Here is a 22,259-nt window from a genome sequence, read left to right as displayed (position 1 = left end):
GCGGGAGAAAGTGCGTGAGGGATGGGAGGGGAGGAGAAAGCGCGCGACCGAGGAGGGGCGTTTGCTCACACTTGGGAGGAGTAAATGGGGAACCGGCAGCTTCCTGAATCAGGGACAACGGAACTACGATTAATAGGTGAGGGGCGGAGCTTACAAAAGAAATTGGTGGTTCGCTACCTGGAGGTGTCTTTAGCGAAGGATACAATTTTAAGTCGGCTCCTCAAGTTATTTTGGCTTCGCAATTTCCAGACGATCTCTAAGGGCCTCCCTTTCTCCTAACCCTCCGCCCCCCGGCTTCAGCCTTCTTTTTTTTTTTTTTCTTTGCTGTTTGCAGCTTCTGCCGGTCGGGCCCTAAGGGGTGACCGGCGCCTTTAGGGTGTTTACACGTCACAGATGGGCAGTGCTCCACATCCTCCCTTCCGGGTTTAGCTTCCGGAAGCCTAGTTTTGTGGGGATTGCCCTTTCTAGACCACCCCTCAGCGTCTTTGGCAACTTTTTACATGACATTTGGATTCCCTCCGGGGTCTTTGCAGACGCTCCCTAATACTCGCAGTGTCTTTAGGGGCCTTTCCGGTTCCGTCTGCTGTCCTTAACGCCCCTGCGTACTCCAGGATTTGCAGACCTTCCCTAGGCCCTCGATCTCCGGCGGGCCTCTCATCTCTCCGCACCTTACACTGGGAGTGCACTAGTGCCGCCTCCTACCTGTCCTCCGGGTTTATGAATAACCCGCTGAGTCCAAGGCCGGGACATGCCACGTCTCGGTATCCTCTCCAAGGCTGGAGGTCGAGTGACCTCGCCGCGCCGGGTGCAAAGGCCCTGGGTCCAAGCTGCACCTCAGCTCCTCCAGTCCACACTCCCTTAGAAGTGTTGCGAGCTCTCCCAGGGGCCCCCTGAGGTCAGGGATGGGTGCGAGGGTTCTTAGATCTCGTGGGCCCTCCTATCGCTCACTGTTCCTGGGAGGGCGAGGGTGTAGTCAGAGCGGGGCGCTTCTTGGTCTTCAGACTCCTAGAGTCGAGCTTATCGTCTCTGGTCAGTAGAGGCGTCTGCATATGGGCGTGGGATCTGTACAGGGCTCTACGCTTAGAAGGGCCCCCGTGCTTGGTTTACTGTCCTGCTGTCGCTGTCTGAAATTCTTAGTGTTTGAACCAGCACCCCGCATTTTCATCTTGCTCTGGGCTCTATTAATTATGTAGTCTCTTCTGCCGATCACCCACCTCTAATGGTCAGGTAACTTACAGTCAATTTCCCTGTGACATTTGTTGAGACCTTAGGATTCTGTGGTTTCCGGGTTATCCACCCTGGAAAATCTGAAATCATTAAAACAAACAAAATCTTTCCCTCCTGTTTGCCCTTTAGATATAGTTCAAGTCTTATAGATTTTTTAGCTAATTAGTTGAAGTTGTTTTCACTGTCACTACCCAAAATCAAATTTTCATTACTTCTTGCCTCTCCTAGTTGATCTGCTGGAAAGATTTTTCCCCAACCGCATTTAGTTAACCTACAAGTGGTTCATTCTTGTTTATTGTTTAAAATACAGACTTCCTAACCTGGTCGTCTATTTTTTTTTTTTTAATAAGCCTCATTTTATGTTACTTCTGCCAAGTAAATATGCCCATAAATTCTGTGCTGTTTTTACCTTTGCACCATCCCAGGAGAATTTCTTATCTGGGGGAAACTTTGTCTCTATCAGTGGACTCCCTCATGATCCAGTGGTACCACTTCCAGGAATCTAGCTGGGACCTATATACTAAATCTAGCCTTAAGATTTATGTTCAACCTAGCAATTAGTGATAAGAGTAAAACACTGGAAACAAATAGGCCCAATATACTACAATACAGGAGGATATTGGTTAAATAAATTATGGTTCATATGGAAGACAAACATATCAGAATGATGCAGTCTTCTTTTTTTATGGCATGGGAAATTGTGCAAGTTTCATGGGTAGGGGTTTTTTTTGTGTTTTTTTTTTTTTAAGATTTTTTTCATTTATTTACTTGACAGAGATTACAAGTAGGCAGAGGCAGGCAGAGAGAGAGGAGGAAGCAGGCTCCCTGCCGAGCAAAGAGCCCGATATGGGGCTCAATCCCAGGACCCCAGAACCCCGGGATCACGACCAGAGCCGAAGGCAGAGGCTTTAACCACTGAGCCACCCAGGCGCCCCTCATTGGTATGTTTTTAAAAAAGGTCAGTTCTTCTGGTGGCATGTTGTGTTGGATGCAAAAATAATATGGTTTCAATTCCCCATTAAAAAGGTCTAAAAGTATCCAGGTTCATTATATCATTAAATAATAAAATGGGGAAATAAAATAAAAAACAAAAAATAAAATTGCATGAACTAATGACAAAAGTATAGTATGAACAGAGCACCAAATATACAAAGGTATAGCATGGACAAAATTAATGTATTTTGAGTACTTTGAGTTCCACAAAAAAGAAACAAAAACTTCTATTACATTCATCTCCTAAATTCTTTTTTTTTAATAATGCATTTTTTAAAAAGATTTTATTTATTTGTTTGTCAGAGAGAGAGGGAGAGAGAGCGAGCACAGGCAGACAGAATGGCAGGCTGAGGCAGAGGGAGAAGCAGGCTCCCTGCCGAGCAAGGAGCCAGATGCGGGACTCATTCTGAGGACGCCGGGATCATGACCTGCGCCGAAGGCAGCTGCTTAGCCAACTGAGCCACCCAGGCATCCCAATAATGCATTTTTTGATTTCCTCTTTCCTCTTTTCCTTAGCCTCCTCTCTTCTTTAGCACTTACACATCCAGTTTAAAACTGAAATAGAAAGTCAGGCCTTTGAAATATAGAATTTGTGTATATATGTCATTAAATAAAACATTAAAAGTCGTGGTGAATTTTTTTTTAAATATTTTATTTATTTATTTGACACAGAGAGAGAGATCACAAGTAGGCAGAGAGGCAGGCAGAGAGGGAGAGGGGAAGCAGGCTTCCCGCTGAGCAGAGAGCCTGATGCGGGGCTCGATCCCAGGACCCTGAGATCATGACCTGAGCTGAAGGCAGAGGCTTTAACCCACTGAGCCACCCAGGCACCCGCGTGGTGAATATTTTTTAAAAAATATGAAATTTTATGATGAAAATGAATCTTAACATTAAGTCAAATGCTAAAGAGTATACAATTTTATTTCTGGGTCCACTGATTGATTTTTGTATGTAAAAGATTTTTAAGCTTATGAACTTGTCACCTGTGACTTATAATTCTTTTCATTTTATTTTTTTAAAGATTTTATTTATTTATTTGAGGGGCACCTGGGTGGCTCAGTGGGTTAAGCCTCTGCCTTCGGCTCAGGTCATGATCTCAGGGTCTGGGGATCGAGCCCCACATCTGAGCCTGCTTCCCCTCTCTCTCTGCCTGCTGCTTTGCCTGCTTGTGATCTCTCTCTCTCAAATAAATAGAATCTTTAAAAAAAAGTTTTTATTTATTTATTTGACAGAGAGAGAGTAAGTGAGAGTACACATGAGCATGGGCAGGAGGAGAGGGAGAAGCAGATTCCCCCTGCTGAGCAGGGCTCAGATCCAGGACCCTGGGATCATGACTTGAGCCACCTAGAGGCCCCTAAAATCCTCTTTAAATGTATATGAGTATTTCTTATCCTAAGATATAAATACTCATATACATTTAAAGAGGATGTGTTCCATTGAAAGAAAATAGCATTTCTTTTAAAATAATAATAATTAAGTCATTTTGAGAAACTATTGACCTTCCCTGTCATGACTTTGAAGGTTGGCTTGTTGCTTGGTGCATTTTGTACAGTGCTTCTCATTTGGGCAGCTTCTGTTTTTCTCAGCTACACTTGAAGCCACTTAAAGCTACAGAGAGCTTTTCTTCCTTTTGCACCCATTTTAGGTCCTGTTCTAGTGATTGCTAAGTAAATGTCCCCTAGTTGACTTTCTGTCTGACCTGCCTCTGGCTGTTTCCTCCTCATCCGCATTCCCACTAGAGGGCGGGCTAGGCTAGAGAGGAGAGGAGAACACTTTTTTTTTTTCTTTTCTCCCCTTTTCTGGCTAACCCTCTCCTACCTCTTCCCCACCCGACCTTGGAGCCTGGCGACTGCACAGAGCTCCTCCAACACATGTCCAGTTCTGGGCTAAACAAGGGAAAGTTCTGTCTTCCGAAGTGACTGATGACAAGTGTTTATACATTATCTTCTTGTAGCACCCTGGGCAGAAGGAAAGGGGGAAGTATGCTAATTTACCTAGGACTTAAAATCTGTTGACTGTAAAGCAACTGAGTAATTACGGGATTTCTAATACTCTCATGGCCTGTGTCCTTGAGAACCAGAATTTTTTTGCGTGGCAGATAGGAAGTACAGATGTGATACAGAAGAAGTTAAAAACCCTTTAGCCGGGAATTTGAGTAGGAGCTGTCAGTATGAACTCTCGAAGTTATTTACTATCCTCACCCATTGAAAAGATCTAGAAACAAGGGACCAATCCAGTAGCAATGTATACTCCTACCACTTAGATCTTAAAATACCATTTTCCATGAAAAGCAACCAAAGTTTGAAGAAATGGCTGATTCCAGGTCTGGGGCAGGAAATGTACAAGATGAATCTGGAACAACTTAGCTTACCAGATAGCAAGAAGCCAGCAAACACTATCAGGATAATGCCAAAAGGACTCAGGAGCCAAGTTCTCACAGCCAAAGTTGGGACAATTTGAGCATTAAAAGGATAATTCAATAAACATTAAGTATGTTTAAATCCATGAGTTCATAATGGTGTGTGTGGGTAACTAATTGTTTACCTTTTGCAGGATGATAGGAAACCAAATCATCATATTGAAGATGGTAAACATAGGAAAAGAATCCATTATCATGCTGTTTTTCTATAAACTGTACCTGACAATAATGAAACAGAAAATGAAGGGATGTCTTCTTCTTCTTCTTCTTCTTTTTTATTCATTTGAGAGAGAGAGAGAGAAATCGCGTGCGTGCGCATGCAGGAACAGGAAGAAGCAGAGCAAGAAGCAGCGTCCCCGCTGAGCCCAGAGCCCTAGGACCTGGAGGTCATGACCTGAGCAGAAGGCAGACACTTAATTAACCATCTGAGCCATCCAGGCACCCCCAAAGGGATGTCTTTTCGTATAACCATTCCAACTATTATGACAGAGTTTGGATATGGCTGTATGAAATCCCCAGTAAATTAATGAATCTAGGCATGGAGCATCTAGGTTTGGATGCTTCAATGGTTAAATTGAGGGAAAAGAAAGGAATGGAGAGGGAACCTATAGACTGAGACTTTAGAGGCATAGGAGATTCTTAAAAATGGGCGAAGCTTAACTATAATGGCCAAAGATCCACATTTGGGTGATAAAACTACAAAAACACAATTAAAGGACATGCTTATCATGCACCATAGTATCCACTTATGCCAGGAGGGACAGGCTGTGATGAAGATGAACACAGTGGGGTGGTTGGGAGCTTTGGATGTCTGCAAAGTTCTGCTTCTTTCTCTGGGTGATGGTCTAAAGGGTATTCATTTTCTGTTAGTTTATTAAACTATACTTCTGTTTTTTCATGGTTTTCTGTACCTGTGTTTTATTTTAAAATAAAAAGGTATGGGACTCTTGTCTAGCTCAGAAGAGTATGCAACTCTTGATCTGAGGGTTATGAGTTCAAGTCCCACATTGGGTATAGAAATTACTTTAAATGATTTAAAATAGAAAGGTTAATTAAAATGTGTTAATTCTGTTTTATCATGTATCTCTGTAGGGCATGCAGCCCAATTTTATTCTAATCACCAAAGTCATGTTCAAGGCTTATACCTTCACATCACTGAGCACTTAGATACCAGGAGAGGCCTGGAACCCCAGGTCCCCGCCTCTTTCCTGGAAGGACTTATTTCCAAACCTATTTTTTCCTCTCCTAAATTTTATTGACATTGTTCATTTTCCTCTTAATCTGTAGAGTCAGGAATTTATGATATAGGCTTATAAGGCCTCCTGCAATCAATATAGAGTAGAACGGTGAGAGCTGGTAAAAGAGCCAATGGTTACTCCTGCCAGGCATAGTTCTGAGTGCCTGGTTTCACTGACCCTTTTAATCTTCCTAACAACACTGAGGTGCAGCACACCCCCATTTTACAGATGACGATACTCAGAGGCACCTCAGGCCCGACCCTACTGTGTGGCCAACATCTGTGTTATGCTGCCTCTGATCCTATTCTCACTTATCACATGCTGTTCCTGAAGCAGAGGACTTGGCTATATAATTTTAAGTACAACAGACTCCATTGCTGTTTTAGCACTTGGTCCACTCTGACCTTAGATTCTTTTCTGCCCACACGTTGTGTGTAGCTAGTTATTGGCTGTTCTCTATGAAACCGTTGGTGTTTCCTCCTCCAGTGTTTTCTTTTGAGGCAGTCCCAGTAATCCCATCTTACTTGTTAAAGTTTATCCTCATTTTCTGGGTGCAGACTTAAACCTACCAACCTCGGTTTTTATATTCCCTCAGCCTGATTCAGATCAGAGGCAAAGCTTTCCCTCAGTCAACAGCCCTGATTTAGGGAGGATCGTTGCTCTCTTTGTGGTTTCCCCTTTAAAGCTGATTTCTGAGGATTTAGGTCAAGGCCTTGCCACTTAAATGATGGTCCCCAGTCCAGGAGCATCAGCATCAATTAGGAGCTTGAAAGAGAAACGGAACCTTCTGGCCACTCCAGACTTGCTGAATGAGCATTTTATCCAGATCACCAGGGGATTCATATGCAGTATGAAGTTCAAGAAGCATGGAACAGGGGACATCTAAAGGCCTTATAGCTGTACAGTTCTACGCTGCTATGAGAGATGTGTCCACAGTTACCGTTTACCCTTGGCTCGACTGTTTGCTCTGTGGGCTTGGGCAATTACTTGACCTCTTTGTGCCTTTGTTTCATCTGTAATATGGCATTTGCTTCAAAGCATTGTTTTGTAACATGCCCAGAACAGTACTTAGCACACAGGAGGCACTCTAAGAGTTAGCTGTCTTAATATTGAATAAGCTTTCATGAATGCTTTTAGAGTCCCAATTTTAGGTCAGGCAGGAGGAAGAACAGATCTGACAATGGGCAATGGAATCACTTCCCTGGAGCACGGGGTTTTAGAGGCTTCTGCGTCTCCAAGTGGGAGATCAGGAATTTTAGGCCTGGAAGTTCTACTGAGTGGCCCGCAGAGGCCCCCATCTTTTTAAGACCTTGGGACACAGAATTGATGTGCCTTCTCCCAGCAATACCTACTGCTGTGGGCTCAGTGGCAGGGCTGCCTGGGAGTGAGATCCTGGCTCTCACCAGGCCGTGCCAGGCCAGACTGCACTGGGGTGCTGGCTGCCTGGAGGGCTGCGGGAAGAAGACCGTGAAATTGGTGTTAAAAGCCCATGAAGACAGGCAGGAATGAAAACAGCATGAACGTTGTGGAAAATGAACGAGCATTTCTTATTAATGGACAGAGTGTTGGAGAAGGTCTATGGCCTGGTCTCATGGCACTCACATGTTGGTTGTATCAAATTGCTCATATTTTCTCCAAGCCTGTTTTGCTCTCCTATCCCTAGATGGGGGATATGGCGGGGTGGGATGGAGGGGGCTGTGCTCTCTTGCTAGCTTGGAGCCTCAGGTCACATTCTGCGCACACGTCCCTCCAGGGCCTCCAGTTCAGCCAACACCTCCTTGGGCAGATCCTGATTGACCTGCTCTGTCAGGTAGCTCCGAATGTCACGAACCTCTTGTTCCCAGAAGTCCTTGGGGAGCGAGAATAGCTGGGTGGTGTCTATGGCTCCTAGGCCCTTGAGATCCAAGGCGCCTTCCTTTGGCACCAGCCCGATGGGCGTCTCTCGGGCACTGTCCTCTCCCTCTAGCCGCCGGCAGATCCAGTCCAGCACCCGAGCATTCTCTCCAAAGCCTGGCCACAGGAAGCGGCCCGCCTCATCCCGCCGGAACCAGTTGACGTGGAAGATGCGGGGCAGCCGGGCCCCCTTGCGCTCCTCCATGCTCAGCCAGTGTTCTAGGTAGCGCCCGAAGTTGTAGCCAAAAAAGGGCCGCATGGCAAAGGGGTCGTGCATGATGACCTTCCCTGGGGAGGGAAGCAAGAAGGGTCAAGACTCTTCCTTTTTTTTTTTTTTTTTTTTAAAGATTTTATTTATTTATTTGACAGACAGAAATCACAAGTAGGCAGAGAGCGGAAGGGAAGCAGGCTCCCCGCTGAGCAGAGAGCCTGATAGGGGGCTTGATCCCAGGACACTGGAATCATGACCTGAGCTGAAGGCAGAGGCTTTAACCCACTGAGCCACCCAGGCACCCCAGGACTCTTCCTCCTTATTGGAGAAGACAAAAGGCACCCTGCCACCGGCTGGAGGGAGTGGTTAAACTTTGGTGGTTCTGGAATCTTCCTCAGAATAGGGCAAAGAGAAGAGATTGGGACAAGAGACACATGGGGAGGGCAGGCAGGAGGAAGGCCTGCCTCAGGAAGGGAGAGGAGCAGTGATGTGGGTACACAGGAGAGCGGCACAGGGAGGGCACCCACCTTTGTGTTCAGCTGCGGCAGTGGACTCCGAGCGCATGGCACTGCCCACAAACACGCCATGGCGCCAGCTGAAGGCCTCATATACCAGGGGTACTCCTAGAACACAAGTGACCAGGGTCACAGGCAACTTTTCTCTTTGGACCCTCACTCCATCCCCTCTGGTGATCTTGACTCCTGGTCTCACTTTCCTAGGACTTCTGCTTTCCCATTTTCAAATCCCATGCTTCCCCCTAATTTTGAATTCTCCAGGAAGAGCTCTAGAGACGAGAGCCACAGCTGGCAATCCAGGTTGAAGCCTTTTTTTTTTTTTAAAGATTTTATTTATTTGACAGACAGATCACAAGTTGGCAGAGAGGCAGGCAGAGAGAGGAGGAAGCAGGCTCCCTGATAAGCTGAGAGCGCTGATGTGGGGCTCCATCCCAGGACCCTGGGATCATGACCTGAGCCGAAGGCACAGGCTTTAACCCACTGAGCCACCCAGGTGCCCCCAGGCTGAGGCTCCTAAGTACAAGAGGGAAGTGGGCCCTGAGAGAGCCAGGCCCTTTACTGAGAAGGCATGCTTACCTTTGGGTCTGCGGCCTCCAAAGATGATGGCATCAATGGGGACACCCTCAGGGGCCTCCCAGGCTGGGTCCATGATGGGGCACTGGCGAGCCGGGGCACAAAAGCGAGAGTTGGGATGGGCACAGGGCTCCTTGTCCCCTGGCAGGGAAAAGACAACTACTGTCACTTCCAAGGATTTATCCCCTCCCTCTGCACGCTTTTGCATGCACTCTTGCAAAATTTGTTTGCGTCATCAATGCCCTGCAACCTTGGGTGGTGAGAAGCAGGGAGAAGGGAGCCAGGACATCTCCCCCAAAAGATCAGGTTATTTATCAATAACAGTGCTGAAGCCAAGCTATGTGAGAAAGAATGGGTAAGGAATTGGGGTTTACCAAGATCCCACTGTCTATGCCAAGCTATAGCTACTTGGCACTGACCAGCGCTCAAGAGAATGGGCTTAGATGTTGGCAAAAGGTTAGAACAGAAAATTTATCCCAGAAATGATTTCTTTATTTTTGGGATTATTATTTTAAGAAACACTCAAACACACCTAAAGGAAAAAAATGAGACTATCCAATTGGTATTTCAGACAACTGACTTTCCATCAGCAAATAAGGGAAGATAGGATCTTCTGAGGAATTCAAAATGTAAACAGGAACTGATCTGGAAGCTAGCAGAATGCTGGTGATTTCCCTGGGGCAGTGCAGACCCAGATGGAGTGACAGGGCTGGAAGTCAGACATAACCTGGGCAGGCCTAACCTGAGGGGCGCAGGTCATCTGGCCTGTCAGTTACCCTGGAGAAGGGATGGGAACAAGTCAGTGGCACGTGTATAAGGCACCACCATGGGACCCCGAAGGGACATGGTGTCCTCTCTGCTGGAGGGTGCTGGTCAAGGGAGTTTTCAAGCCACCCCCCCCCCCACTGTGTCCCCTTCCCCACCCCCAGTTCCGGTGTGTAAGAGCCTCTTGCACTTCCATGACCCCCAATTCAGGTCCCTGGGGCAGGGTATTATTCCGGGAATTGCAGCTGGGCACAACACACCCTAGTTATATGCCTGAAGCTAGAGATGATGAAAGGGTTGGGGAATGAGCCTGAGGGGAAGTAGGAACATTTCTTGGGTTTCTTAGTTGGGTGGGGAGGCCTCGGTGGACTCAATGATGGTGGAGGAGAAAGTGAGGGGTGATTAGATAAGGAGGGAGGCGCGCTCAGCCAGTCCGGGAAAGCATGAATGCTGGCTTAGCGACCACAAGCATGCCGTCCCCAGGATGCCCCTCTTTGCTACCAACCCTAGGTCTCAGGGCTTTCCGACTGAAGAAGGTCCAGAGTGCAGGGGTGGGGGAGGAACAGGGCTGCCAAGCGCCAGGGGCAATGACAGGCTTGAGAAATAGCTTTTAGAAGACGCTAAAGAGCGGGTCTGATTTTGCCTGGAGGGCTGATGGGGGTGTGGGTGTTAGGAGGACCGGGAAGGGTGAGGCTAACAACGGTGACCTTTATTATTATTTTTTAACAAGATTTATTTATTATTTTAGAGGGGAGCAGAGGGGGAGGGAGAGAGAATATCTCAAGCAGACTCCCTGAGCAGGGAGCCAACAGGGGTGTCATCTCACAACCCCAAGATCATGACCTGAGCTGAAATCAAGAGTCACTTAACTGGCTGAGCCACCTGAAAATCAAGGCCACTTAACTGACTGAGCCACCCAGGAGCCCCAACACTGACCCTTAAACAATGGTTATTATACAGGGGATGGTGGAAGCCAAGTGGCAGGGGGAGGGGCAGGCTCCCTCCTTCTTAACGGGTCAAACTTTATGGACTGTGCTTTGAGCCCAATTCCTTGTGAAAAACTTTTAAAACAGTCCTCACCTTTTCTTTAAAAAAAAACCCAAAAACCAAAAACCAAAAAACCCAGCTTATTTTTATGGAAAATTTGCTATGTATTTGGCACTGCGCTAAAGCCTTGCATGTACTAATCAGCCCTCCAGCAGCCTTATGAGATAGCTACTTTGGGAACCACCTCTATGTAACTGATGTGGAGGGCAAGCAACTGAGTCAGACCCAAAGCCTGCACTTGGCGAACTTGGGACTTGACCTCAGATCTTGCTTGGGGCTGGAATCTGGGACTATTCATAACTTCCTGTGCCTCTCAGAGGTCCTGGAGGATGGCTGCAGGTTGTGGAGAAGGCTTTTATATCCTCAAGGTGATGAGCCCGGGGAGCTGTGTCACAGCTCCCCCACCCCACATACCGGGTTTCCAGGGTCTGCCCAGCCAGGAGGTCACGGTGACACCAGGTGGAAGAGGCTGGTCAATGCCCTCCCAGTACACTCCACCATCGCTGGTCTCAGCCACATTGGTGAAAAGAGTGTTACTCTGGATTGTGGCCATGGCATTCGGATTGGTGGTGGCAGAGGTGCCAGGGGCCACCCCAAAGAAGCCATTCTCAGGGTTGATGGCCCGGAGTCGACCTGTTAGGAGAAGTGACAGAAAAGGGCCAACCGGGAAGAGGTGAGAGGTGCAGCCATGGAAGATTCTATTCTGCTCCTCCTCCCCGTATCTAATGGGGAAGGATTTTTTTTGTCTCTAGGGTGGCTAGACTGCTAGGAGATACAGGGCAGGTCCCCCAGGAGCAGTAGAGGGGAGACTCCTATATTCTAGTAAAAGCCAGAACCGAGAGTCTGATGCCAAGGGCCTCTCACCATCACTGTCAAATCTCATCCAGGCGATATCATCCCCCACACACTCCACCTTCCAGCCCGGCAGCGCTGGCCGCATCATGGCCAGGTTAGTCTTGCCGCAGGCACTGGGGAAGGCAGCCGCCACGTAGCGCTTCTTCCCTGTGGGGCTGGTGATACCCAGGATCTGTGTGTTGAGGAGAGAGGGAACAAGGAAGAAGTCACCAAAGGTCAGTTATGGTCTGCACAGAAAGGACAGTTACGGATTAACAGGGAGGACAAATGTTTATTCACAAAATAGGTGCCAACGCCTCGCCACAGGGCTAGGGTGGTGGCAAGTCAGAGCTTCAGTCACTGGGGCGGAGTCCCTGCCCACCGCTTGGCAACTGGCAGTGGGGAGGTGAGGCCAGGCCCCGCCCTCACCCTGCTCCCCAAGGCTGCTGGGATCCTCACCAGGCCCTCACCAGCATATGCTCTGCCAGCCAGCCCTCATCCCGGGCCAGCCGAGAGGCGATGCGGAGGGCAAAGCACTTCTTGCCCAGCAAGGAGTTGCCGCCATAGCCGCTGCCGAAGGAGACGATCTCCCGCTGGTCAGGCACATGGCCAATCAGGGTCTTCTCTGGGTTGCATGGCCACTGGCTCACCGGCTCCCCTGGGGACAATGGGGTCATGGGCTGACTATTGGCAGGGGCATCAGGAACTAGGGTATTAGGGGCTGGAAGGATCAGGGCTGGCAGGAGAGACACTTAGGAGTAGTGGTGGTGCCAATGAGTGGCTAAGGCTCCCCACCTCCTAACAGCCATTGGCTCCCATGTCCCTGTTCTGGGACAAATGACTTTTCTCAATCTTGTGCAAACTGCTCTGCCAATATAGCATTGCCCCCAGCCCAGACTGCTGCCCTGGGTTTTGGGACTTAGGTGTTTCACTAATGAGGATGGGTAGAATTTGGGGTTCCCTCTGAGGGCAACCAGGTCTATGTTCTCCCCTAAGCACGGCAGGCGCTTACCTTGTCCAGTCAGGGGCTGGCCCACAGAGTGCAGACACTTGACAAAGTCACCATCTCCCAGGGCCCGAAGCACAGGTGTCCCCAGCCGGGTCATAATACGCATGCTCGCTACCACGTAGGCTGAGTCAGTAAGCTGCACTCCGATGCGGGACAGTGGGGAGCCCACAGGACCCATGCTGAACGGAAGCACATACATGGTCCGGCCTGTGGAGGAAAAGGCCACCTGGATGAGGGGTTCTAACCTGCTCATACTTTCGGCGTCCCTGGTTCTGTGTCCCTGCCCCGGTTACCCTGCATGCAGCCCGGAAACCTCTCATCCACAGCTTGCTGGAACTCAGCTGGGGACATCCAGTTGCCTAGTTGCCCACGGGCCCCACCAGCGGGGAGGGGCACTGTGTCCCGTTGAGAAGGAGTTACAATCACCGTCTTGCTCTCTACTCGTGCCACATCCTTGGGGTCCGTGCGGGCCAGCCAGCTGGGGGAGAAGGGGTTATCAGGAAGATGTGGCCAGGCGATCTCCCTCATCCCCAGACCCAAACTTTCCGGTCCAACTTTGACTCTAGGTCTTCTGTGGGCCTGATTTCTTCCCATCGTCTGCACCTCAGTGGCCTCCTTCAGATTTTGTCCCATCTAAGGGGCTAGTTCCCTTGGCCTAGCCTTCTAAAGGCTCTTGGCAAAAACTCTCTAAATTTGGGAAAGGAAAGAAAAAAGGCAAAGGTTTTTATTTATATAAGCTTCTCTCCTTAACATAAAAATATAGACCAGTCCCATTAATTCCTGATTCTGTTTCCCCCAAAGGTCCCATTCTTGCTCCTTCCATTGGGATGGTCTCGTTAAATTTGATTTTTGTCTTGCTAAATCCACAGAGACCCAGTTCAAGCAGCTACCCCCGTCTCATGGTTATGGGGCTCAGGGCATACCAGTTGTTGTACTTGGGGAGCTTTCGGATGAGTCCCTGCTTTTCTAGGAGCGCCAGTGTGGCAGTGTTCTCAGCCTCGGTACCGTCACAGATGTGGATGCTGTCTGGTTGGCAGAGGCGGGCACTGCGCTCCACAAAGTCTCGTACCCCAGCAGGCAGCTGGCCCAGATCTCCACTGAGTACTCGCAAGGTCTGCATGCTGCGCCATGAGGACCAGCCCCAGGGGCTCAGCCCAGGCCAGCTAAGCCTGTAAGATGAGGAACAGATAGGGAATGAGTGGGGTGTTCTCCTGGCAGATGGGCAAGTCAAGGGGACGGGAAACTTGGGGGCTGCCAGGGAGTGCGCTAGAGTGGGTCTGGGCGCAGGCCAGAAGTGCAGGTTGGAATAGGTGTGTGGGATGGGTTCGGTCCACGTATCTCGTGGCCTTCACGAGTCTCCGTGAGGGACAGGTGTTGCCCAGTGAGCATATAGGCACATGCTGGCCTATGTGGGGTTTATGCGGAGGCATGTTGATGTTACTGCAGGCTAAGCCCATACCCCTGTATAACTGTGTCTGATTTATGCTGGAAATGACGAGGTGCCCTGTGGCCTAGGGTCCATAAGCTGTGCCCTGCTGACAGCTTCATGTGTCTGGTATTTGAAGCTCTCATCCTGTTCTTCCCCTTCTCAAGCATAGTTTTCATAGGTTAAAAAAAAAGCAGCTGTTTTTCTTTTTTTTCTTCCCATGTGTATGCTGTAAGACTGTGAAAGCCTCAGCAAAGGACCCAGTCTTTGAGATGGGACGGTCCCAGGTTTCTAGATTAGGACTCTTACACAGAGAGTGGGTAACTGGATACTGGGATTCCAGGCATCAGAGCCAGGGCTGCCCACCTGGGCCAACAAGGGTTTCGTAAGATGTTGCCATTAGGTAGGTATCTTTGAACTGGGTTGAAGGCTGATTGTTGCAGAATGTCACTGGCAGGGGTTCATGCCCATTGCCGGGAGGGCAGGGTCCCTGTTGTCTGTCCCTTCAAACTCCTGGGAGAGGGAAAGCAGGGTCGCTCTGATTGGCCTGGACCCAGGGTGGAGTGACCCAGAGAGAGCAAAGGCCAAGAGGGGGAAGTTGCCCTCCTCCTATGCCAGGGCCTTGCCCACCAAAACTGCTCCACACTTCAGACTGCATGCCACTGTCCCTCCCCCTAGAGGTCACATGCCAAGAGAGCTTTGGGTGTTAGCAGTAGCTGGGGAACATCAGACTGCAAAAAGCTTGAACTCAGAGGCTGTAAGCCCGGGGAAAGGAGAACCCTCAGACCACGGAGGTGGGAGCTGGAGCCTGGCTTCCAAAAGAGAAAGAGGGATGGACACCCAGTGTGGCCACAGGGGCAGAGGAAGAGGACTCCTGAACATTAATTTGAAAGGCACCCAGTCTTGGGGAGAGCTTCTCCCCCGAGGGGGCCTGGTTCAGTAAGTCCCTGGTGATGCTCCCCCACTCCCGTCCAGTCCCCTAAATGGGACCTTCTCCTTTTCCTCTGCTCCAGAGACCACCCCCAGGGCTGGCAAAGTGGAACCAGCTGTGGGAGAGATATGGGGTCAGCTCAGACTTTGTGACAAATCCTGAGAAGGGAGGCTACAGAAGAAAGACAGGAAGCTGTGGAAAAGAAGGGCCTAGGGACTCCGGTCCTGGACAGGGGCTGAAGCCAGCCACATCAGAATTGAAGGCAACTTGTTCACCTCTTCCACCCTGATTCCCTCCTTCCCCTAGCCCCAGGTCCCGGGCTACACCGGGCTTCCCTCCAGGTTCCAGTTTCCCGGAGGCCGGAAAATAAAGGTTTACCTTCTACCTTCTTTGGGGAGCTCTGAGCTCAACCCCCAGGAGTTCATGCACCCTTGACCCCGGGGCCCTACCGCTTCTGAACGCAACTGAGGCACAAGGGTTACATCTGCAAGGGAAAGGAAGAGACGAGGAGACAGGGCTCTGCGGGGGCGAGCGAGGAGGGGGAGGAAGTTCTGAGAGTGGCAGGTCGAGATCGCGCGGTCAGAGACCAGCAAAGCAGGGAGGGGGAGGAGGTGACGGAAGCGGAGAGACCCAGAACGGCAGAGGCCGCCCCAGATCTCCCGCGAGACACCGGGCCCGAGAGGCCAGGGTTCGAGAAACATTCGCCCCCAGCCCGCCGCCTCCTCCACTAGGAAAGCAGGCGGAGGCGGGCGGGCAGGAGAGCGCCCCTGGCAGTCCCGGGGGGCGAGCGCGGCGGAAGGTGCGGGTCGGCCCCGGGCTGGGGCTCACTCACCGCAGGCCGGGGCGATATACAGCGGCCATGGCACCTGGGCGGGGGCTGCAGGGTGGCCAAGAGAACCGAGCAGAGCCGGGGAGATACGGAAGGCGGGGAAGAAGGGAGCGCAGCGAGTGGGAGCGAAGGCTGGGCGGGAGGCGCTTAAAAAGGAGGCGGGCGGGAGGGTGCGGGGGCGGAACCTAGCAGAGCCGGCGCGACCCTCTCTCCGCCTTGCCATTCGGCACGCTCCGCGTGTCCCCGGGCTTCAGGCCCCAGGCCCGCCCAGGCACCGCCCCACGACCCGCATCCTAGTCCCTAAACCCGTTTCTCCCATTGGGCAGCTGGGTCCCCTCGGATCCCCGCCTCCGCGAGGCATCTCCTCCCCCCCTCCCCCCGCCCCGCCCGGTCCCCTGCACATGATGTAACTTTGAGGACTCTTGCTCCTGAGAGATAGGGAGTGGGAGGCACTGGGGTGTCAAACAAGCCAGAAACGAGGGGCGAGGCCAGGGCAGGGGCCCGTGGAGACTGGAAGTCCAGAAACCGGGGGTTGGACATTGTGTCTTTTCCCTTTTCCTGGGGACTGACCACTCTGAGACCCAGACTTTTCTGTTTTCCAGGGCCCCAGGGCTAAGGTTCCCTTGGTCCCCAACTCCCACATCCCTGTTACTTCTGCTCCTGATGAGGACTCTCTTCTGCCTCCCTATGAAATGGTGGTGCCTGTCCACCACCAGAGTCTTTCCTTTGGGCCTCTTCCCTCGCTGTTCTTGCCACATTACCCTGGAGAACTAACTTGTCCCACCCAACCACCACGTAAAAGTCCTCAGATAATTTCTCAAGTTATATCTCCATCCAGATATCTCTCTGCAACTTGAGACCACGGGGTGTCATCCCAAACGCCATAGGGCCTCCAACTCAAACATGTCTATGGCAGGCACCTGCCCAGCACTGACACACCTTTCTGGTAGTGGCACCCTGGCGTTCCTTTGGGGAACTACCTCCTCAGTCCATGTGATCAGATGGGTCTCCTGTGGGTAGGCTCTCAGTTCGGCCAATTTGTACGTCCCTCACTTTGGCCACAATGATTGGGAATGTTCAGGATGGACATGAGGTCCCTCTTGGGGGCTTTTTGTGTAAACTTTCAAAATGGGCTCTCTTTCTGCTGGGGTTGCTGAACTGGTAGGGTATAAACCCAGAGCTGCTGGGTGTCAGCTTGGCACTGCAAAGCAGGAACCAGCCCTAGATGGAAGCCAGCCTGGAGGAAGCAGAGCAGAGGGATGGAGAGCTACAGTTCCCTGATTTCGGTTATAAGAGTCAACAAATTTCTTCTCTTGATCAAGCTAATTGTCAGTGGATTTCTGCCATTTGCAACAGAAACGATGCTGATTCTCAGGTTTCTCAGAGTTCTGTGCTAGGACAAATTGGGACAAGGAGAGCTGGCCTCCAGCCTTGGGCTTGCTGTTGGCTATCTCTTCACCCAGCCCCCATCCTGGACTCAACCTCATGGGTATATATTTGGGATTCTTTCCTTCAGTCCCTCTATCCAAGCTCTGTCCACACCTACTCCACTTTGAACAGCTGCCTCTTTCGCCACCTTTTAGGCCTAAAGGTGTGCATGCTGGAGGCAGTATGGATCTACCGAAGGTCATCATCTCTTCCATAATCCTGTGCCTGCTCTCATGGTTCCCCATCTCAGTGAAAGGCACCAGCCTCTAAGCAGTTGCCCCAGAGGAACCTGAATAAGTCTAGGCTATTCCTGGCTTCTCTTCCCTAGTCAGACACCAGGAACTTTGGATTTGTACTTTCTAATCAGCTCTCAGATCTCTGTCTATTGCCACGGCCACTGCCTTAGTTCAGGGCTTACCTCTCACCTGGCTTTGGGTGATATCTTCCAAGACGCTTCTTGGACTCCCACCTCTCCAAATGCCATCCCCTCTCCCTTCCGGCAAGCTACCCTCTGAACTCTACACATAAGTTCACTTTGATGAGTTAAGAGAGAGATGGAGAATGTTTGTTGTGTGGACACTAGGCAGGGCTCTGCACCAGGAGCTTTATGAATCATTTTATGCAGTTTCACAACCATCGTATTTTATGTATGTGGACACTGAGGTCCAGAGAGGTTGTCATCTTCTCAGTGTCACATAGCTGCTCAGCAGGAGAAATGGAATCTGAATCCAAGTCTTTCTGACTCTCATTACCAGGTTTTTTTCCCCCCTTCTAATCCTATACTGTCCCCTTGGTATATAATTTTTTTAAAAGGTCATATCACTTTCAGGCTTAAAATCCCTTTGAGGCTTTCTACAATGTGGTAACTGATGTCCTTTGTGATCGGGCTCCTATTTATCCAACATTTTCACTGTGACCTTCCTACTTGCCACCCGCTCTCCCACGTACTCAGCGGCAGTTTCCAGAGCACTTCTGCCAACCCCTTCTGCCCTTCAGATTTTTTTATTTTTATTTTTTAAAAGATTTTATTTATTTATTTGACAGACAGAGATCCCAAGTAGGCAGAGAGGCACGCAGAGAGAGAGAGAGGAGGAAGCAGTCTTCCCCCCGAGCAGACAGCCCAATATGGGGCTTGATCCCAGCACCCTGGGATCATGACCTGGGCTGAAGGCAGAGGCTTTAACCCACTGAGCCACCTAGACAGCCTTGCCCTTCAGATTTAAATTAAACATCCCCTCTTAAGTGAAGTCAGTTTAACTCTTAGAATTAACTTCTATCTGATCTGTGTTGGTTTTATACTGTATACATACCTCCGTTTTTTAACTTCTCACGTTTTACTAGAGTTACTTTTGTTTCTCTATAATCCTCACTTAAGTGTTAGCTCCTTGAAAGGAGGACCCAAATTTTAGTCTTGTTTTTATCCTAGTTCCTGGCCGAATCTGGTGTACAACATGCAGCTAATAAATGCTGTTTGAATCAAAGAATAAACAAATCTCACATTCCTGAATCCTTCTCCCTCATGGTGTCCTTCCTTAACTTTAGGGGCTCCCATGAGTGTTTCCTTGTAGTGTTGATTCTCTTTGCTACACTTTCATACCAGACCTGGCCCTCTGCCCAGCCTGGTCTACCAGCTGGCCCAGGGTTGGAGCCGCACCACCACCAGGGGGCAGGGTGTGACCAGCCTTGCCGGGGCCTGCATTTTCTTCCCGGGGCCCTCTGGGTCTGGCTTTGGACATCCTACAGACCCCCTACATGTGTGTGGTGTGCCACCTAGATCATCCTCATAGGATCCAAGTGGTCATTGTCCCAGCTTTGGAGTGTTGGCTGCTAATGGCTCACAGCTGAATACTTCCCTGAGAAATACCTGTGACTGGAAGGAGCAGTCTCACCAAATATAATAGCCCTCTCCTGGGGCAGTGTGTATCCAATGACCGGCTGATGCAGGGGTACAGGGCCTAGTCCCCTTTCCTTAGTTATCTCAAAGCATTTCTGCTTTTTCTGATGTCCAGCCCTGTTTTTCTCTCTGCTCTTTCTTTCTTTCTTTCTTTCTTTTTTTGAGAGTTTGTTTATTTGACAGATAGAGATCAGAAGTAGGCAGAGAGATAGGCAGAGAGAGAGAGAGGAGAAGTAAGCCCACCACCGAGCAGAAAGCCCGATGCGGGGCTCAATCCCAGGATCCTGAGACCATGACCTGAGCAGAAGGCAGTTGCTCAACCCACTGAGCCACCCAGGTGCCCCTCTCTCTGCTTTTAGAAAGCACCTTACTCCGCCCCCTCAGGGGACCACCTGTATACAAGCTTCCATCTCAGAGTTTGTTTCCAGCTTCAGATATCTGCTAAACTCCATTTGGATATTGCATTAGACCCCAATCTGACTCTGATTCCATTTTGCCCTCCTCCACATTAGATCCAAAGCGATCTTTACAAACACAGTCCGATTGCATCACAGTCCGATTGCATCACAGTCCTGCCAGAAGTTCTTGAGTAGCTTCTCCCTGCTCTTAGAATAAAGCCCAAATCCTAAACTTGGACTACAAGGCCCTGCTGGATCTAGCCCCTGCTGATATCTCCACCCTCAACTGCCACCATTCTTCACATGTCCTTGGTTTCTACTCTCTGGCTACATTGGTCTTTTTACTTGTTCGTTTTGTACACGTGTCTCTTTCCTGCCCAGAGCCCTTGCATATATTGTTCTGGCAGCTTGGGATCCCCCTTTCTCCACACCCCCAGACACGGTCACTTCTTGCTCACCTGACCAGTCTCAGTTTAATGTGACTTCATTAAACAAGCTGTCCCTGTGATGCCAGCCCCCCGCCACCAATTAGATTATGTCTTCATGAGAAAAAATCTTCTAGTGCCTGCCCTTCTCCTTCACAGGACTCCCCTCACTTATAATGGTTTCTTTTCATGTAGGCTCCTCCCTAACATACGTGGGGCAAGAGTACAAATAGGGGCACCTCGATGGCTCTGTTGGAAGAGCGGACGACTCTTGCTTGGGGTCGTGAGTTTGAGCCCTCTGTGAGGTGCAGAGATTATTTAAATAAATAAAAATGTATAAAAATAAATAATATATAAAAATAAAGAAAGAAATAAAGAATGCAAATACAGGCTCACAAATCTTGTGTTTAAATTTTTTTTTAAAGATTTTATTTATTTATTTGAGAGAGAGAGTGAGCAGAAGAATGAGGGAGCGAGAACCTGAGGCAGACTCCACACTGAGGGCAGAGTCTGATGTGGGCTCCGTACCACAAAAGTGAAAGTGAGATCACGACCTGAGCCAAAACCAAGAAGTTGGCTGCTTAACTGACTAAGCCGGCTAGCTGCCCCCTTGGGTTTTAAACATTTAAAATGTAGAACTTGGGGCACCTAGGCGGCTCAGTTGTTAAGTGTCTGCCTTAGGCTTGGGTCATGATCCTCAGGGTCCTGGGATGTAGCCCCACGAGCTCCCTGCTCACCGAGAAGCCTGCTTCTCCCTCTCCTACTCCCCCTACTTGTGTTCCCTCTCTCGTTGTGTCTCTTGCTGTCAAATAAATAATAAAATCTTAAAAGAAATGAAATGTAGAACTTGTGCTAAGAAACTGTTAAAATATGTTCTATTCTTTTGCCTTGATGAATATATACATAATGGTCTGGGATGTTGTTCAAATTTGAATTCAGATTTGGACTTTATTCGAGTCCTCAGGATTCTATGGTAGAATGTGGTGGTAGGGGAAGAGGAAGCGTTGGGCCACGGGCCTTTGGGCCTGCTTCTTTTCCCACTCCTGACGCCATCTTGTACTATGAGGGCCCTCATAGGCACACATGTGGATCTCTCTGTCTACACATCCCAATTTTGTCTAAGACCTCCTGCAAATAGTCACCATTGGCCAGCCTGTGGGTCTAGGGGTGAATGTATCAGTAGTGTGGTCCACTCCTGCAAAGGCCAACCCAGGTGAGAGGTCTGTATGGGCCCTAGAAGTGGGCTTGGGGAACTTCGAACAGGGAATTGCTGGGTATCTGGAGTGTGGTCCAGAAGGGGATTGGGCGTGGGTGGAGGAGGTCTGAATTCCTCACCCTGTGAGGTGGGACACAGCCAGAATGAAGTCTTCCAAAAGCACAGGGTCCAGGGCAGGGGCCACTCTTGCCTGGGCTTACGGGCAGTAAGTTGATGTTTCCTTATTTCATCAGTGTGTACGCTCCATGAAGGGAGGGCTGGTGTCAGTCTGATTTACCGGGGTGTCCCTAATGCCTAGCACGGTGCCTGGTGCTTAATAAACACTTATCAAATGAATATAGCAGGTAGATTTGGAAGAGGTTTGAAGATTTGGATCCATTACTGAAGATCTAGATACCAAAAGCCAGAACTTACAGGGCTTACAGGGTCTAAGGGGCTCCAAAAATTGGAGGGCAGGACTGAGGAGGTAGTGATGGCACTCCGGATTACTGACTGTGTCTCATTTCCTCCCTCTTAATGTCGCGCCCCAATTCTCCCAGTCCTTCACCTGCCTGGCCTTCCTCCCCCAATTGTCCAACATGCCTCTGTTTATATCTTTCTCCTTTTTTGTCCTTTGCCTCCTCTGTGGCCTGACCACCTATCTGCGTGTTCCTCTCTATTTCTTTCTAGCTCTTAGTCCCCAGTCTGAACTTTCCTCTGACCCTTCCTTCTACCGCCATTGCTTTTCTGGTCTCTTGCTCCTAGCACCCCCTCTTGTTACCACTTACTCCCTTCTTGGTCCTCTCCAGAAGACTTTCTCTCTCTTTTAGTTTGCCATGGCCCTTTGCCTGCCTCTTCCACGGGCCTGCATCCCTCCAACTCCTCTAATAGAAATCCCTGGAGAACCCCCATCTTGTTCTGCCCTCCATCCCAGGTCGAGCCCCCTCTGCTAAGCCTTCCTGCCTCCCTTCCTCTGTTTCATCATTTCTGCAGTCTGCCTCCTGTTTCC

General features: G+C 49.8%; 2 protein-coding genes across 3 annotated transcripts in view; one reads left to right on the top strand and one right to left on the bottom strand.

The window, feature by feature from the left end:
* The first annotated feature begins 52 nt into the window (after positions 1–52).
* NRL (neural retina leucine zipper) overlaps positions 53–22,259 on the top strand; it is a 28,737-nt gene continuing 6,530 nt past the window's right edge. The window contains exons 1-2 of one of the 2 annotated variants that reach the window (XR_004285864.1): positions 53–136; positions 4,774–4,930. The gene's annotated coding sequence lies outside the window, so the exon portion shown is untranslated. Of the gene's footprint in view, positions 137–4,773; positions 4,931–22,259 lie in introns of those variants that run through there. The other variant, XM_032343887.1, reaches the window with a different exon arrangement.
* PCK2 (phosphoenolpyruvate carboxykinase 2, mitochondrial) lies at positions 7,406–16,112 on the bottom strand. Its single transcript, XM_032343883.1, has 10 exons — positions 15,914–16,112; positions 13,648–13,893; positions 13,018–13,202; positions 12,728–12,931; positions 12,186–12,373; positions 11,746–11,908; positions 11,296–11,514; positions 9,073–9,210; positions 8,509–8,604; positions 7,406–8,058 (listed from the first exon to the last, which is right to left on the bottom strand). The coding sequence occupies exons 1-10, from the start codon at positions 15,940–15,942 to the stop codon at positions 7,604–7,606; spliced, it is 1,923 nt and encodes a 640-aa protein (XP_032199774.1). The 5' UTR covers positions 15,943–16,112; the 3' UTR covers positions 7,406–7,603.

This window comes from Mustela erminea, chromosome 5, assembly GCF_009829155.1.
Source record: "Mustela erminea isolate mMusErm1 chromosome 5, mMusErm1.Pri, whole genome shotgun sequence".
Classification (NCBI taxonomy): domain Eukaryota; kingdom Metazoa; phylum Chordata; class Mammalia; order Carnivora; family Mustelidae; genus Mustela; species Mustela erminea.
This window is presented reverse-complemented; position numbering and strand designations above follow the sequence as displayed.